The sequence below is a fragment of the Balaenoptera musculus genome, chromosome 11 (assembly GCF_009873245.2).
Source record: "Balaenoptera musculus isolate JJ_BM4_2016_0621 chromosome 11, mBalMus1.pri.v3, whole genome shotgun sequence".
Lineage (NCBI taxonomy): Eukaryota > Metazoa > Chordata > Mammalia > Artiodactyla > Balaenopteridae > Balaenoptera > Balaenoptera musculus.
In genome coordinates this window covers 76,096,877-76,115,602 of record NC_045795.1, presented here as the reverse complement: position 1 = coordinate 76,115,602, position 18,726 = coordinate 76,096,877, and the positions used below count along the sequence as shown (strand labels likewise).

At 39.0% G+C, this 18,726-nt stretch overlaps 1 protein-coding gene across 4 annotated transcripts in view; it reads right to left on the bottom strand.

The window, feature by feature from the left end:
* Nucleotides 1–18,726, bottom strand: part of PTPRG (protein tyrosine phosphatase receptor type G) — a 721,438-nt gene that overhangs the window by 545,054 nt on the left and 157,658 nt on the right. For all 4 annotated transcript variants that reach the window (XM_036869404.1, XM_036869405.1, XM_036869402.1 and 1 more), the window contains exon 2: nt 4,438–4,542. In XM_036869404.1, coding sequence (XP_036725299.1) covers nt 4,438–4,542 — 105 coding nt within the window. The remainder of the gene's footprint in view (nt 1–4,437; nt 4,543–18,726) is intronic.

The following is an 18,726-nucleotide window of genomic DNA, read 5'->3' as shown; positions in this document are numbered from 1 at the left end:
CTTTGGTGTACAACAGAAACTGACACAGTACTGTGAAGCAATTATACTCCAATAAAGATCTATTAAAAAAAAAAGCCTCAAATTTCCACTTGAACTTGCTCCAAATTTGTTTCCCATTTCCCTTTCTGGCAACAATGACCTACCTAGCATGTGTTACATTTTGTGTAATAATTACAGAAGTTCTGGGCGAACTCCAAAATTCATGGGCTGTCATCACCTCAAGTAACACAGAAAAAATATCTGTATCTTAGTCAAGAAAACTAACAGAAGAGAAAGTGTTGTAATATTCCCAATGAGATACTCTTAAAACTATTGCTTTTATTTTTTTTTCTGTGTAATTCTGCATGAAACACATCAAAGGTCTTTCCCCCCTTTTCCCTATTCTTGGTATAAGGAAAATAAATCCAAAGATATAAAGCAATCTTGAAATTACACTGCTATTATTAACAGTTAATAATAATAATCTTACATTTATGTTCTGCTTCATATCTCTTATGCATGATATTTTCAAGTTGAACTCAGATATTATGAGCACTCCTTTTTAGAGTAGAAAAAAGTAAGAACCAGAGAGATAACCTATCCTCAGACGAGCACAATGGGACTAAAACACCTGTCTCCAGGCTCCTCAGTAAACAGTCCTCTATCCTAAAGCTGCAGGTGTTCACAATGGCATCATTTGATAAGCCTATGAAAGTAAAGTTGTTTAGCACTTCAAATATAAATAGGATGTAGACATTATCCAAGGTGATGCAGTGAAACTGAAATAACTCGGCTAGTCCTAAAGGGATAAGTTACACTAGTATCAATGAAATGCTATCATGACAATATCTGTAAAACAAGTTCTCCATGGCTCAAATACTTACGCAACTCTCCTCAAGTGACCAGGTAGGATGCCACCAGAATAATCAGACCAGCATCATTCACCAAAACCCAGCCTGTATCCAATAGCAACCTAATGATTAGGACACCAGAACCCAGGGGCCCCTGGACCACCAACACCCACTCCTCTCTCCCCGTTCCACCTCCTGAAGCACATCACTCCCTCATCTTTGTCCCTTCCAGTACTTTCCGAGAGCAGGACCACCAGAATCACTGTGAATGCTACCTAGAACATTTGCTGGGGATATTTCAGCTCAAGGGAAATGCAAGGCCAGAAAACACAGAGACACGTTCCAAATCTGTGGAGAGTTTTGTTTATGAGTCAGGCTAACATCTGCTCAATAACCCAGGCTGTATCAGTGTGATCAGGAGTTGCAAACCTTCTCTGTAAAGGGCCAGATAATAATATTCTAGGCTTCCTGGTCAAAGGTCTATGTGGCCACTACTCAACTCTGCAGTCGTAACATGAAAGTAGCCATCAACAAGTGCCAAACGTGGTTGAGTTCCAATAAAACCTTACTCACAAAAACAGGTGCTGGTTTGTAGTCTGCCAAGTCCTGAACTTAAGGATAGTTTTGGCTTAACCCTCATTTCCACATCTCAAATGGGCAATTCTTGTGAATTATGGCTGATAGAATTTAGCTAGTTAGCTCCAAGTATTACCTAGGGATCACCCACTGTCAATCATAGCACCCAACTGAGAATTCCAATAACAACAATATCAACAGTAGCAAAAGTACTAATAGTGCCAAAAACAGCAAGAAGTAATATTAGGTACATTATACCAGGGATTTGTTAAATTTTCCACACACATCATCTCATTTCATTCCCATTAACATCTCTATGAGGGAAGTTCTATTAATTATTCCTATTTCAAAGATGGGGAGACTGAGGCTCCAAGCAGTTGAATGCCCTCCCAACATCATAAAGATATTAAGAGATAAGCCTTAGATTTGAACCATAGTCTATGTGACTTCAAAATTCACACTCTCACACACAATACCCCCCAAAGCACCAATGCCTTTATCTTAGGAGGAACTAAGACAAACTTGTGAATTAGAGTCATGAGATTAAAATCTGGACCATTAAACCAATCTTTCAGAAGTGGCCTGCTTCACCTCTGCTAAATCTAAAACCATTCCCCTCTGCAAATAATGACCTTTCTTTTGGCAGTCCAACTTTCCAAACAACATTTATACCTATAGGTAATAACTGCAGCTCATAGTTCAACATCTGGTACACTGTGGTTTTAAGGCCCTTGTCTGAAGTACCAAAGGTGACAGGCAACAACTCTTACTCCTTCCTGCCCTTTATCTATTTGCCAAATGCTGAGGAGTGTCTCTAAAGGATCCCAAGTGTTCTTGACATGAGAACCAATATTTCACCACTTTGCTGAAAATAACCACTGACACCATGGAATTTTCAGGAAGATGTTTAAAGTATAGGACTATAAACCATCAATTGATACCTCTCTCATTCTTTTCTTCTCCTTTTACTTTTATTTTTTCCATTACACCTAGCAAGTTACTCCACTGGTTCTTCCAAGCCAGTCTATATCCTTCTGGGGGATTCTTCAAATGACTGTCTTATCCTGATTCCAGAAAAAAAAGAAAACAACTAAAACAGAGGTTGACAAACTATGGCCTGTGGACCCTATCCAACCGGCCGCCAATTTTAGTACAACCTGAAAAGTGAGAATGATTTCTCTATTTTTAAATGTTTGAGGAAAAAAAAAAGTCTAAAATATAAGATTTCCTGACACATGAAAATTATAATAAATTCAAATTTCATTGTTCATAAATCAATTTTTATCAGAACCCAGTTCGTCCATCTACCTATGGCTGCTTTTGCACTATAAGGCAGACTTGAGTAGCTGCAACAGAGACCATATGCCCTGCAAAGTCCAAGATATTTACTACTGGGATCTTTATAGAAGAGCATGCCAACCCGCTGAAGATGAACTAGTAGCCATTCTACCGACAGAAACAGCTCCCAAATCCAGACACAATGCATTCCAGAAATACAAAATGGAGACTCATTAAGTCCACCAGAGTTAAGAATATCAACAAATGCTCCATCCCAAAGATTGCACTAATTATGTCCATTCTTAACTAAGTAATGGGAACATTTTTAGGCCCTTCATTCCTTCACAGCCATTTGCAATTGTAGATGCTGATGGGATATAACTTCCAATTTCCCAACAGCATTATTATTCGAAATTGATGAACTGTAAATAGCAGGCCACTTTATGACTCTTCCTAACTGATATCAGAGCCACAGAGTACAAAACGATAAATTTTCTTTGGGTTTCTTGGCAAGAAGCTATATATATGTAATTTCGGCCTTCATCTTCCAATTTCCTTCATTTATCAGAAATGGTGACAAAAAGGCTCTAATTAGATAATTCTAATCACAAGGAACGGGGTGTGATGGAAGACTTCAGAATCACTATCTGTTCCTTGCAAAACAAAACAGATAGACTATTCTCCCTGTAGGGGCAGGAGATTTATCAATAGACAAAAGGATGCAAAAAGCCAATAGATAAGGTGTAATTAAAGATCAGGCCTATAAATTTTACACTGACATGAATTTAACAGGATTTGCAGGTGGAAATTCAGGGTTTAAAACCAGAGTATCATTATGAAAATAATACCTTTCAGTTCTGTATGCAACAACATTGCATAATGCACAGATTTATTATTAAGACTAATACTCCATGCCTCCAAGCACTTTCATACAAAAATTTGAATTATTCAGTGCTAGAGTGATTTCCAAAGTGGTCTGTCTTCCTCAAGCGTTCCTCCTTAATTAGCTACGCTATATTTTCCATGTATTTTTGTGCACCAAAATCTCTTTTAGAAATAACAATCCACCTATCTTATTTTTGATAGTTGTTAGAAGCATAAGCCAGAAAGGCCTGTATATTCTTGCAGATCTTTTTTTTTTTTTGCCCCTTCAAATGTAAGAAAATTATTTCCAATGTAGTATTCAACATAGTTTTAACAATGCTCTCTCTCTTCACTGGCTCAAAGGTGAAATGTGGAAAAAAAAATGAAACGAACTACAGAAACACCGTAGAGGGCTGAAATACATTCAACTAACAAGATTTGATTTGAAAATAAAGTTGCATTTCTTAGATTAAAGCATAATAGGTCATTTTGATACGTGACGCGCTGTAATGTTTAGCAGCTATTTAGCAGCTGAAGACTAGGCTTATATTTTCTGCTCTCTGAAATCACAGCCACTGGGAAGAGACAAGAAAAGGCTGCGTCTTTCGGAAAATTACAAGTTTGGTACAATAACTCATTAACAAGTAAAGTTCAGAAATAAATGCAAATTGAGGGGAAAACAGCAGGTTGAGAAAACAGGTGGGAGAGATAAATTAAGGTACTTATCACCTTGAGGAAAAACAGGCTTGAATATTTCAACTTTTAGTGAACTACAAAAGGTTTGAACAAACAGAAATCAGGCGTGAAAGTGATTAAAAGCGTGCTTTCGAATGAATTTAATGGGATGTGAACTGGCCTGTATGATCGCGGTGGGAACCAGTCAACTCACCCGAGTAGGCCCAGTACGGGTCGCCGGAAGCCTTGCGCCTGCGGATCTGCGCCGAGCTGCCCTGTCTGTTCTCGTGCAGGGATCCCATGTAGCCTTCCGTCAACGCTGCAAGACAGGAGAGGCGCGGTGAGTCAAAATCATCACCCCGCTGCACACAGGAGGGGTGTCAAACGCACACAGCCCAGTGACCGCCTAGAAGCACAGACCTTGGGGGTAACTGAACAGAACCTCCTGATTTTACAGAAAAACAACTACAGGAGAACCTAGAGAGATTACCAGGATTATTATTAATACTAATAATAGCTTATAATGAGCCTTTTCTCTGTGCCACGAACTCAAGATGCACTAAACACTTTACATACATTATCTTATATAATTCGCAAGGAACTACCAGGCAGTAGATACAATGTCTCAATAATGGGTCCATTCAGATAAGCAAACTGAAGCTTAGAATAGTTGAGTAACTTAGGCTTGTCCAAGGTCATACAACTGTAGGCCTAGAACCCGCGGTTCTGGTTCCAACTACATGCATAAGCCTATGTCCTAGGTGCACAGGGCCTCTAGCCTTATTTGATCTTCATCGAGCAAGGGGTCATTCCATCTCTTTTACAGATGGAGGAATGAAGGCTCAGAGACACTAAGTAACCAGTCCCAGGTCACACAGCTAAGTATGCAGCAGATCAAGGAACCAAATACAAGCATGCCTGCCACAAAGCTCAGGCCTCTGCCATCCAAACACAGCACAGTCTGAGGCCTGGAACACACCCCATGGTGTGAACCAGTCCTCCACATACTTTGGACCCCAGATAGTCACCTGTTATATCTGAAGATATGAAACTTGAAACCCTCCAAGGCCAGCAATGTTCAGAAAAGAAACACTGCTTAATGATGTATTTCTTTGAAAACGCAGAATGAATCCAATCTGCTACCCCAATATGGAGAGCTTCCATCTGCCTGCTACAGTGTTCAAAGCCCTCTGCTCCCAGCTCCTTCATGGATGCAAATTTCTTTTGTGGTGAGCCCACACCTGAATGCACTGATGTGTAAGAAGACAAGTATCACAGGTGCCCAGAATCCAAAATGAATTGGAACTGCACTTCAAACAGTACATCCCAGCTGTCTGTGTTAATATTTAAATGCACCCAAACAAAATCAAGTGTGCCTTTGAAAAGCAAGGAAAATGGTTAGAGGAACTGTATATTCATATTCAGTTTAAGACTAAGATGGCACCAAGAAAGCACAAAACATTATTCCAAATTAGTCAGAGTAGTGATAATAATAATCATCTCACCATGATGGCATTAGCTTTGTTGACAACGTGATGGTCATGAAGAAAAATTAGGAAACATGTAAAGTACTTTATGCTTGCGCGTTAATTGCAAAGACTGGCTTTAAAAGAAACAATGCTTGAACAAAGCTACTCCACAGAGATGAGCCCTTTAGAGAGAAATGGGAATCTTGTAAAATCCAAACACACATTCCAAAAGTAAACCTGGTGTCATCTATGCATGCTCTTTGGTCCTGAATGACAAAGTCAAAACCTAAGTTACTAACCATTTTTAAAGTAAGATGAAGGTTTAGATACATATGGTCCAATTCATCCTATACTTTTGCAGATGAGCCATTCAGAGCCTCAGGAAGTTGACCATTCTAAGCTTCTACAGATCAATAATAAAATTTCCCACCTCCTAGTCTCCTAATCTATTTTTTCCTCCACTAAAGCATACTAAATAAACAGTTGGTCGGCTTCCTTGTCTGTTCACAGTAACTTGTGTTACCTTCATAATGATCCTATGAGGTTGGTATTTTTAACTCCATTTTACAGACAAGGAAACTGAGGCTCAACCACATACCCAATAAAAAGTTTCCTGATTGTTCGACTGATTTATTTTCTATGCATATGGGAAATATCTTATGTACCTGTCTTCTATGCTTCTTAGAGCTAATTCACTCTGAATAATCACTCACGAATAATCCTTCCTCCTTGTATCAAAACAATGAGTAAAAAAACCGTGTCCCCATTCCCACACATACACCTGGGGCCAGGGACACAGTTCACAGTGATTCACTGGCTTAAGTCAAACAAGGCCCACCCTTGGACCTGGCAGGGATGGGGGCAACATGATGTGGTTGTCCAATCCATGACTCGTGACCTAGCAGGTGGAGTGGGGTGTGATGATTACCTAAACAGAGACTTGGCAACAAATTTCCACTACGTTATCAGGCATTTAAAAAGCCCTACACACACACCCAGAGCTGAATAAGGTGCTCTGCTCATAGTAGCTGGTGTTGTCCTTATACCAATCTTATGAGGCTCGTATGTTTAGCCCCAGTGACACATATGTTTGGGAATGGAGACACCGGCCAGTCAGAGAGATTCTTCTCTCTCTTGCTGAAGGTGTTATGACATGAGCTGGAAGCTTCAAGGTTGAGGGTCAAGCAGGGGATCAGTAGAGGCGCTCAAAAACGGAACCAAGCAGGACTTCCGTGGTGGTCCAGTGGTAAAGAATCCGCCTTACAACGCGGGGGACGTGGGTTCGATCGCTGGTCATGGGACTAGGATCCCACATGCCGCAGGGCAACTGAGCCCTTGCGCCACAACTACTGAGCTCGCGCACCTCAACTAGAGAGAGAAAACCCGCATGCTACAAAGAGAAAGAAGCCCACGCGCCGCAAGGAAAGATCGTGCATGCCACAACAACGATCCTGCGCAGGTGCCACAGCTAAGACCTGACACGGCCAAAAATAACTTAAATAAATAATAAATCTTAAAATGAAACCAAGCCAGAGAAAGCAAAATCTATGGATCAATTCTGTTGACAAAACTGAAGCTCAGGATAAAGCCAGTTTGAAACCAACCCCCTGGAAGGCTTTAGAGTTACATGAACCAATCATTTACCAGAGCTCACTTTTCCCCCAGTGACACTCATGTGACCTTGGTGACCTTCAAACAAGTCACTTCAACACCTAATCATCAATTTTTCCATGCAGAAAAGGCCACTGTTGAACTAGAGCTCTGACTCTCAACCCTGGCTGCTTTAAAAACAAAACAAAACAAACAAAACCCTATGCCCTGGACCCTACCTCCAGAGATTCCACTTTAACTGGTCTGGGGTGGGACCAAGATATCAGCCTTTTTTTAAAAATGTTCTCCAGGTGATTCTATTTTGCAGCCAGAGATAAGAACCACCAACTTCCCTGCTGAGCTAGACCTGAGGCCCTGTTATCTGTGACACTATTAACTTACCCTCACAGCCTGTGACTTGACAGGCTAAGCCTGTCTTAATTCTAGTAAGGACCTGGCCACCGAAATGAATAGCCTGCTGCCTAAATCACACCAGTGTGGCGTTGACCTGAGCAATTAGACAAGCAAATCTAAACTGAACCAGAGTTCCAGCCAGGTTCGGCTCACAAACAAATGAACCAGGTATAAAAGTAAAGAAGGAATGAGGATATTCATTTATACTCTTTACAGAAGATCACACTAGAATCACAGTCTCCATCACCAGTCCCCTCTTCTTTTTTTTCCTGAAAGGGAAGTGCCTTTTATTTCTCAGAACTTTTGAGAATATTAGGGTGCAGCAAAGGAGGACAAAGCCCGCCAGCAGCTGCATTACCCATCCTACCGGGAATGCAAAGCTACGGAGTCCAGAGGTTCATCAGGTAAGTGTGAAAATGTCCAAGTACCTAGAAGTAGACCATAATCCCAACAGTCTTTAACCGGACTGGATACAGGCCATAGGTTTTAGGGTCCCACACACGTCACCTCTCCAAACCCACTAAACCACTAATGAAAAAGCAAGTCTACAAAGATATATCCAACTCAAGAAACAAGGGAGGAACACATCAGAAGGTCCTCCCCTGACACTGCAAAGTAATGGAATCCATACCCCAAAGCACAGATACTTTCCCAGCCATACGTCACACTGCGGTGTAGGGCATCTGCACTGAGCAGTGGAACTGCCTGTCTGAAGGGGGTTCACTTGAGCCAAATGTGAGAGGTGTGGCTTTGCTGTACAAAGACCAACAGACTAGAAGTGACAGAGGGGGCAGGGCCGTCCCAAGGAAGGTGGGTTAAGGCCGTCATCATCACACTCCCCAGAGTATTGAGGAACAATGTGCGTGGTGCCCAGCAAGGTAAGAATGGGCAGGAAAACCTGCATCTGAAGGGCATGCTGCATGGCCTATGAAGGGCTCTAAGCTCCCTGAGACAAGGAGCTCTCAGCCTACCTCCCATGATGGAGCTTGGCATATGGTGTGTATTCAGTAATGAGTGAGTGAGTGAATAAATACATGACCACCAGAAAGGCTCACGGTGCCTGCGTTGGAGGCTAGAGTACGTGTGTGTGTGTGTGTGTGTTTGTGTGTGTGTTGGTGTGTGCTTATATGAGCCATAAGCAAAAACACAATCTTCTCCCCTACTGTCTCGCTTTTTAAACACCACTCTCCTATCAGAAACAGCAAACATCTAAAACGTGAAACTGGAAGGAACTAGTTTGAGTATCTAATAAGCAATTCTTTAGGAATCAACTCAGAAATGAACCAGGTAGCAAAGGACTTCATCACGCCAGCACCAGATCTCTTTTTTTTAAGACATCAACTATTCATTAAAGATAACTATATTTAGTTTTCCCTTTTATTCCATCTATGTCAGTAGTGTGTGATTTCTTTTTCCCCAAATAAGAACATAATCATGTATTACTGGCACCTGCATGATTGAAAACAAAGTTTCAAGTCCCTTCTTCAAATGTGTTTTGATCATATGACAAAGTATTTCCTAAAAGCAACTTTTAAAAATTATTACTTGAACAGCAGTCAAAAACTGTATATGGAGTATATTAAGCAACGTAATGTCTCATTGGCAAGGAGCAGAGATTTGCAAAAAGAAATAATCTGTGGTTCCCAAGTAAAGATATAGACTCAGCACACCAAATTCAATCAATTTTAATATTCTTCGAACTCTTCTAAACTCCAGGGGCCACCTAACGGCGGCATGGCAATGATATGGTGAGGCTATGAATCATGCTATTGATTTTCAATATCTTCTGTGCAGAAAATTAAATTATGCAAATGCATGCCTTTGCAGATCCTTACCTTCATGTCAAACTGCTTACTTGCTTATGTCAGCAGCTTAATTACACAATTAAAAATGGTGCATGCTTATGAAAATATGTAGTTTCACTCCTCAGAACAGACAGGAAGTGTAAATCTGCCTATGGTTATCATGTGACTACCAAGAGGGAGGAGTTGGTGTTATGCAAACATACATTCCGTATTCTCCCAAGTTCTGTAGCACCAAGCCGGCCACGGTTTATGGAGCTGAAGTCAGCTGACAGCTGAAAGCTCAGGAGGGCTTTCAGTGGTTTACAATGCTTCAAGGAATTGGGTTTGCAGTGATGTAACAAGTGTAGAAGACAAATGATGCCCAACTATATACTGCCATACACTCCTCTTCAAAGAGGTTGTCTCTAGTGAAAGTTTAACCAAACCACACACACGGCTAACAAACCTGGACATGAGGAATATCAAGCCTGGGTAGCCTACAAGGGTCTGGATAGCATAATAATAATATGATTTTCTAAAGGGAAAACCCAGCTACTCCCATCACCCAGGAAAATGTGTCTTTCAATGTCAACAGTACAGAAGTAGAGATTTCAAAACCAGTAGCATTAACTAGCCAATGATTCCCACAGCTCACTCAGCAGGAGGAATCTTAAGTAGGCTGCTATGCAGAAAGCTGACTGAGTGACAGGTCTTTTCATCAGGGCGTCTTCAGAAACTATCACCTCTCAGAACTTGTACGGAGACTACCTCATTTCCAGCCTGAAGCGAAAAAGATAATAACGTTTCCAGACCCAAAGGCCCAATCCTTTCCTACAAAAATATCCTAAGAGCTACCTACCACAGAAGGTATCAACAAAACTGTTTCCTATGTGCATGATTTAATTTCCCAGAGCCATTGGACAGAGTTTATAACAATAAATGTTTTTATTCTGGGAATATAAAAGCAGACGTGTATCCCATCTGCCTTAACTATATCTTCAGGAGGCTATGGTATAATTCTTACTCTCAGTGTTTTACAGAAAATTTTGACTTGAGGAGGAAAAAGAGTTTCAAGCTGTGTTAACTCTTCTGTGTTAACAGGCTGAATATTTTTCATACCAAGAGACTAGCTCCTCTAAACACTACATCAAATAACATTCTTGACATAGATGTCTTTTCTTGGGTTTTATGGTCAGAGAGAAGGGTCACTGAATCTACATGAGATTAAAAATAAACATATTTACGTATTGATAAAGAATATTTTTCTTCCAAAATTGCAAATGTGTAAATTGAAATTACAGAGTACAACTAACATCTTACTGTTTTTGACAAAAGTGGTCCATTTACACATGCATTTGTATATCTGAAAATGAAAGGAAGTCAGAGGTGCCTACAAAGAAAGGAAAACTGTGGCCACCAAGCGTTTCAAAATATCCACGGCGTTCTCCATATTACTGTTTCATCTTACCATTATTGAACCAGCAGTGTCCACTTGATCATAGCAATGTTATGATCTCCTATAGGGGAGTGTGATTATATGACAGAACTTATGTAAAGGTGAAACCAGAGTCCGTTTATAATGAGAACAGCCCCAAATTCCATCTAAAACAAAGCCACATATCTTGTACCCAAAGCAAAATAGTGTAGTGACACTTGAGGGTATTTCCACTTAACTATATGTCCAATTCTAGGTCATTCCAAAGGACTCAGAAGCCTGGGAGAACTGGTCAGCTTCCATCCAAAACTGAAAACATCAGAACAAAGAAATTCTGGCTCCCCAGTGCCAGAATGAAAATTACTTTAGGATGATGGATGGATGGCTCTCATATAAAGAGTCCTAGCTCTCTGCCAGAGTTACTGCCAAAAATAAGCCCACTAAAAATAAGTAACAGGCACACACATTTTCAAATTCAGAATGCCTATTTCCAGAATGGCAGACAAGCAGTTAAGCAGGCTGTTTGTATTTATTATAACTGCTCATACAACAAACAAATTAAAGATCCCTCAAGGATGGTGAAATCTCTCTATCAAGTATAATTTTCTCTAAATTTTAAAGAGCATTTAAGAACATTAAATCCCACACAACAGCCTAAAATGAATAAATCTTTATCTTTTTTGTGACTACAATAGGCAAAATTATCAAATTATAGTTAAAGTAATTAAATATTCCATCAGCCTCTCATCTCCTTTGTGCCTGTATTTCAATTAATTGTAGTAAAATGTACTTAGTGAGTGTCCCAAAAAGTAAATCAAGAAGTGCATTCCTTTGTAACTACTGCATTACAAATGGTCCCCCTAGTTGTTTGTGATACTGAGCTAAGCTCAAATACAATAGATTATATTACAGTAGATTACCTATTTTATCACGTTCAAATGTACCCATTGTTCCAACAACAAAAAAAGTATTTTTCATCATCCAAAGTGATAAAGAGACCTAATAGAGAGCCATGACTTTTTTTTTTTTTTTTTTAAGTAAAATTCAAGGGAAAAAAGGAATCACAGAGCAATATAGTATCCTAGGGGGACAAAGAACACATTTTTACAGGCTTGTAGAAATTACTTAAGTCAGGTAGAGAAGCAAAATAATGAACTTCTATTTGTTATTTTACTCTAAAATAACACTGATAACAAAAGGCAGAATCTTTTTTTTTTTTTAAATCAGACAGGGCTAAAAGGGACAAAAAATTAGAGCGATTCATCTGCTATCACCTATATCATAGTTTAAAAACTTCAGAAATAAAAAACACGCTTCCCAACAGGTCCGAGAAAGGGTACACTTGAACCAATGATTTATATGGAGGCTCATTATACATTTGTGGTGAAAATCTGAAAAATATCACAGTTCACTCTTCCTCAGAGACACTCTCCTAAAAAACAACTGGACTCCTGATATCAAACATCATACAGAAATAACCCAACCGACCCTTCCAATCCATTTTAATCTGTTTGGTTCTCAAAGTTTCTTGGTTCTGTAAGATTCCTGCGAACATGAGGATTAGGCATAGATGGTGTTTTAGCAATGTCCACTGCCACAAATCTGTACTTCCAATTTGACAACTGTGCCATCTCTTTGAATCCTTCATGATCAACAGAACGGGCAAATTCAGATTAGCCATTACAACTGGTGGCCACCACGCTGAATACAGCCATGGACCCAGATGTCTTGTTCCACCCACTGTATGTGTTTGCATGTGTGTGTGTTTAATTAGTTGTCAACTTGAGAAAATCCAAGAAAGAACTCCAATATCTGTATTTTCTAATGAGAAATATGAACTTCGTTCTCAAATAGCACCAATATGTATGTTATGTGAATAGTGACTAGCTCTTTAGAGAAGAATCATGACCCTGCCCATGTCAAGTCCCTTTCTTATCTAGTTCCTATGGTCATTTGGGTTTGCCACCTACGGCCTGGCCCAATAACAGGTAATTTACTAACTCAATCTTTGCCTATGAGGAAGGTATTATTAAAAGTACCATCGATATAGTGGCTCATATACTTCTTCCAATAATCTTGTGGCTTAGGTACAATTACTCATAAAAGGCATGTAACTTGCCTAAGAACACATAGCCTTGAACCAGATATTCCTCTCAAGCCTGTACAGCTGACACTATACTACAACTATTCTTCACAAAATTGAATTTTAGGAATCATAGAAATATCTGTTAGTTAACAGTTTCTCCACCTGCTCAAAAGTAAATAAACGTCACAAGTGAAAAACAGTTTCTCCATGGGCCTTCAAAAACTAAAAACCTAACGATTTCAAAAGGAAGAAGCTGTCTAAGCCACTCTTCCCACCACTATTGCCAATTGTCTGAGATAAAATCTAGTTCTGACAGTACTAACAGAAAAATGTAGAGGGATTTTCCTAACATGATGTGGAGAATATCCAACTACAATTATACAAACACTGGTTATTTGTCTATAAAAAGAAAGTCACTCATATTAAAGCAGAAATAAATATTAAGTTACAACTTGAATTAGGGAAACAAAGTGACACATTGATTAATAAATTTTCTTCATTTTTTTCTTGTTTAAAATGTATAACTGTAAATGCCTGATACATTTTTATCCCTGAGAAATAAAGAATAAACTTTATAACTTGGGCCTTTTATATAGCTGAGTTATACATACACATATAGTCCCTGTGAAATACTGAATGAACAATATTCAATTCAACGAAATGGGCATTTTTCATAGAACAAAAAGAAATGGGCAAAGAGAAAACTCTACTTAAATGTTGTTGGGTGCCCATTTCAAAACTACGGCACATCCACAAACCCTAGCAAAATGTGCCATGATGCACATTTCCAGAACGTGGCAAGAGCAAGCTTCACAGTGACTAAAATACCCACCAAGATAGTACCCAACCACGGTAGATGGTAGAAAACACACTGAGGCACAAGCCCTAAGCTCTGGGCTTCGGGATCACATACAGAGGGCATTCCAACCATGACACCCCTTGCTCAAGACACCAGACACCAGTCACAGTGTGGATAGACCCGACTGGCTAGTTAACCCAGGAACCTGTGACCTCTGGGGCCACGTTAAAGACACCATGTCAATCCTGGTCAGCCAACCACTCCGTGGCCTCTAGCTGTCTATGTGTGCGCTGCTAGGCAACAAAGTTCCCACTCTACCTCCACACTGACTATCTGTTTAAGTGGTTCCTAACTCCTTCTGGCCAAAAGGAAAATTTCTAGGGAATTTGGTAAGATTTAGGCAAGTATTCCTGGTCTTTCCAAGGCAGGATACTAGTACACCAAGGCATTCAACAGTACATACCAAACCCCACATTACTCCTGCCATCTCAGAGCTTTCTTTCCGCTAGCAGGTCGATCAATCCATACATAAATTATAATTTGTGTACACGGTGAAACAAATATGAAAATTAAATGAAACAAGCATGATACAGTAAGGAAAAATAGAAATAGGGAAGGAAGGTAGAGAGATTAATCAGGGAAGTAGGTATCATTTTAGTTGAAGGCATTGATGCACAGGATGGGAGGAGAGAGGTCAAGACAGGGGAAAAGCATGTATGAGGATGTTGAGGCAGGAAAGAAGGTGGCATAAGGAGGCCAGCCTGGCTGAAGCTTGGTGAGCTGGTGGGGGGAGAAGAAGGAGGTTGAAGAGGAACAAGAGCAACATCCTACAGGATGAGCTCTGAATGAGCTTGAGAAGGCAATGAAGGACTCCAAGAGGACAACCCATATGTCTAATGTGTGCTTTCCTTTAAAACAGCTCTCTTGATATATAATGGGTTTCAGTATATTTCCAGAGTTCTGCAACCATTACCAGAATCTAAATTTAGAATACTGTTACCAATGTACACTTTGAAAAGGTGCCTCTGCCATGGCAGGGGGAATGGAGGGAGGCGGGCAAGAGCAGAAAACAGTGGCTCCTCACCTGGGCCCCCAGGGTGAGTGAAGACAAATCATTCATAAAATGTGCAGGACGCCGGTGCTCCTGGAGGGAAAGTTTTGAGCAAACAGCAGCCTAATATTTATATTCACCTGAACAAATGCCTACTCAGCTCATTTTTAGTTTTATTTTCCTATTATTTTCTACAATTTCCCTTTGCCCTTTTTTGCATGAATTAGGATTTGCACTAGTTTCATCAAGCAATTAATTGCTTATACATGTCAATTTTAAAAAAGATAATAAGAGGCAAACTAGAAGCAACTATTTACAAATATGATGAGTAAAAGAAAGAAGGCAAGAATACTTATCATCACTATTTTCTTTTACAGCTAAATGGTGTATAACTATATTCTCAATATCTTATAAGAACAAAAATTACCTGCCTGTATGATGCTTGTAGAGGTACAAATCACCCTACTATGGATGCTGAAGGAAGCTTAGGTGGGTGATATATTTTAGAAAACAATTTTATCATTGTTTAAACATGGACATTGCATGGCTGTAAGCCCAATTGGCTTCTCTCTGCCTCCCCAGCTGATTCTAAAAAAAAAAAACAAAAAACTCCCATATTGACATAAAAGCAGACACACAGATCAATGGAACAGAATACAGAGCCCAGGAAAAAAACCCCACACATATATGGACAATTAATTTACAACAAAAGAGCCAAGAATATACAATGGGGAAAGAACAGTGTCTTCAAAAAATGATGCTAGGAAAACTGGACAGCCACATGCAAAAGAATTAATAAACCAGACCACTGTCTTACACCATACACAAAACTTAACCCAAAATGGATTAAAGACTTGAACATAAGAGCTGAAACCATAAAATTCCTACAGGAAAATGTAGGCGGTAAGCTCCTTGACATTGGTCTTAAGAGAGTTTTTTTGGATATGACTCCAAAGGCAAGGGAAACAAAAGCAAAAATAAACAAATGGGACTACATCAAACTAAACAGCTACATCAAACTAAACAGCAAAGGAAAAGCATCCATGAAACAAAGAGGAAACCTGCTGAATGGGAGAAGATACTTGCAAATGATATATCCAATAGGGATTAATATCCAAAATAAATAAAGAACACATATAACTCAACAGCAACAAAACAAACAACCCAATTTAAAAAATGGGCAGAGGATTGAATAGACATTTTTCCAAAAAAGACATACGGATGGCCAAGATGCATACGAAAAGATGAAAGATGTTCAACATCACTAATTATCAGGGAAATGCAAATCAAAACCACAATGACGTATCACCTCACACCCGTCAGAATGGCTGTCATCTGTAAGACAACAAATTACAAGTGGTGGCAAGGATGTGGAGAAAAGGGAATCCTCATATACTGTTAGTGGAAATGTAAACTGCACCCACTATGGAAAGCAGTATAAAGAGTCCTCCAAAAATTAAAAATAGAACTACCATATGATCTAGTTATTCCAGTTCTGGGTATTTATCCAAAGAAAAAGAAAACACTAATTTGAAAGGATATATGCATCCTTATGTTCACTGCAGCATTAATTACAATAACCAAGGTATGGAAGCAACCTAAGTGTCCATTGAAAGATGAATGGATAAAGAAGATGTGACGTAGATACACCATGGAATATGACCATAGCCATAAAAAAGGAGAAAATCTTGCCACTTGCAACAACATGGATGGACTTTGAGGGTATTATGCTAAGAGAAATAAGTCGGAAAGAGAAAAACACCATAAGATTTCACTCATATATAAAAATCTAAAAAGCAAAACCAAATGAACAAACAGTATCAAACAAACAAAAAAAAATAAAACATCATTGATACAAAGAACAAACTGATGGTTACCAGAGGGGAAGGCGATGGGGGGGGGGGGTCAACTGTATGGTGATGGATGGTAATTAGACTTGTGGTGGGGATCACTTTGAAGTGTATGCGAATATAGAATTATGTTGTACACCTGAAACTCATAATGTTATATACCAATTTTACTTCAATTTAATGAATAAATAACGTTTTTATTTACCCCAAAGTAAAATCAAAAGCTAGGCACCACCACCACAACAAAAAAGCCTGTCTCTTCCACAAGTAGGTGTGAGCAATAGAACAGTAAGGAACCCAAGTAAAGGACAATTAATAAATTAAACTACACGAGTTCATCTCTGCAAGAGGACAAAGATTTTGTCTTTATCAACTGTTCAGGATTGTCTATAATCACGAAAAAGTATTCAGGAACAAGTATACTTTGTGGCTGGTGGGGAGATAAATTACCAGAATACTGATACCTCTCTCTCCATTATTCAAAGTCCGTACATAGGACCATTTCTACTTCCTGAAATACTAAGAAACAAGCCTCCCATAGGCTTGATTCAATTAATGTAATAGATCTGTCCCTGGAATTTAAAAGAAAAAAAGAACCCAAGGAACCGGGTAGTATTGCCCAGGCAACCACTTTAATGTTGCTACTCAGAATATCCTAGGGCTACAAGTTCCTTTCTGTTATCTCCATTTTTATTAGGTGTTAGTTTTGCTTCCTTTCCAGCAAGAATGAGGTTTGCTTTGTTCTCAGTTGCAGAAAGAAATCATCAGAAGAAATATTGTACATTCTGCTTTGCTTTGAGAGGAGTTATTAACTTGAAATAACACAACACAAGTCTCAAGGACAAAAATTAAAAGGGCTATTACAATCTTAAATAAAATGATTTAATTAAAAACTCTAACCACATAAAAATTTTCACCACATCACATCAAGATGGCTAAAGCATTTATCTCTAAATCTGCTTTAACTAGCTCTATAAGCAGTTTCTTCAACTAATTACATGAAAAAGATTCTTTTTCCTTTTTTTGGAAAAAGAACCGTTTAACCCAACGTCTTTTTCTGATGAACAAATGGCAGCTACTAAATAAGCAGTTTGTTTCAGTTTTCTTTTTTGGTTGTGCCTTTCCTAAAACCATCTCTGACTCTGACCAATTATACTGTAAGAGTCAAATGGAAAAGCAGTTTTATGACTTTAGAAAGCTCAAGTCCAAAACTGAAAGTTCAGATCAATATGTCCTTTTTTCCTATCACTATCTATTTGTATACAAGAAGCTGAATAAAATCAATTGCAAGGAGACTTTTCAACTGTGGATTTAAATCTTTTCATGACTCTGCAATACAGTCAAACTGGTGTTAGGAGGGGGAATCATCGAAAGACTGTTTCCTTTATTATTTTTTTTATAAATATAATGATGCCGAAAGGCAACTTTGTATCTTTGGAGCCTTCCCTATCAGGCAAAATTGAATGGAACAAACTGTTCCTTTGGTTTTTAGACAGCTGATCAGAAAGATGTAGCATATGCAATAAAACACTCTGAAACAAACTGGTACAACCCATGTACCAAAACTACAGGCCTGTAGATTACAGAAATCCTGAGTGAATTTTGAAAAATAAACACTCCTTTAAATATTGCTCACAAAGGTTTATTAAACACATTTGCTCTTAAATATCACTTTTGCATAATCACTGAGTATTAAGTGAAAAACTGAGAAGAATGGGTGGGATTACAAGCTGGTGGAAACCTCAGGTTTTCCTTTTGTACCAGGCCATGCTCAGGAAAACCTTGTTTGCTATTTCCCACAATGGAACCAAAAAGGCTGCAGATCTTAGGTGCTGCAGAAATCATACATGATCTCTCAGGTTTTACTCAGGAACCAGTGTTTCAGAAAAAGAAAAAGCACTTTGTGAAATGCATTGAGGACTTTTCCCTTCACCCTGTAGGGGAGGAGGGCCTTTAATAGAGATGTTATGACCAAAGAGTTCTTACTAAAATAATTTTACCCAGAGTAGAGAGATGCTCAAACCC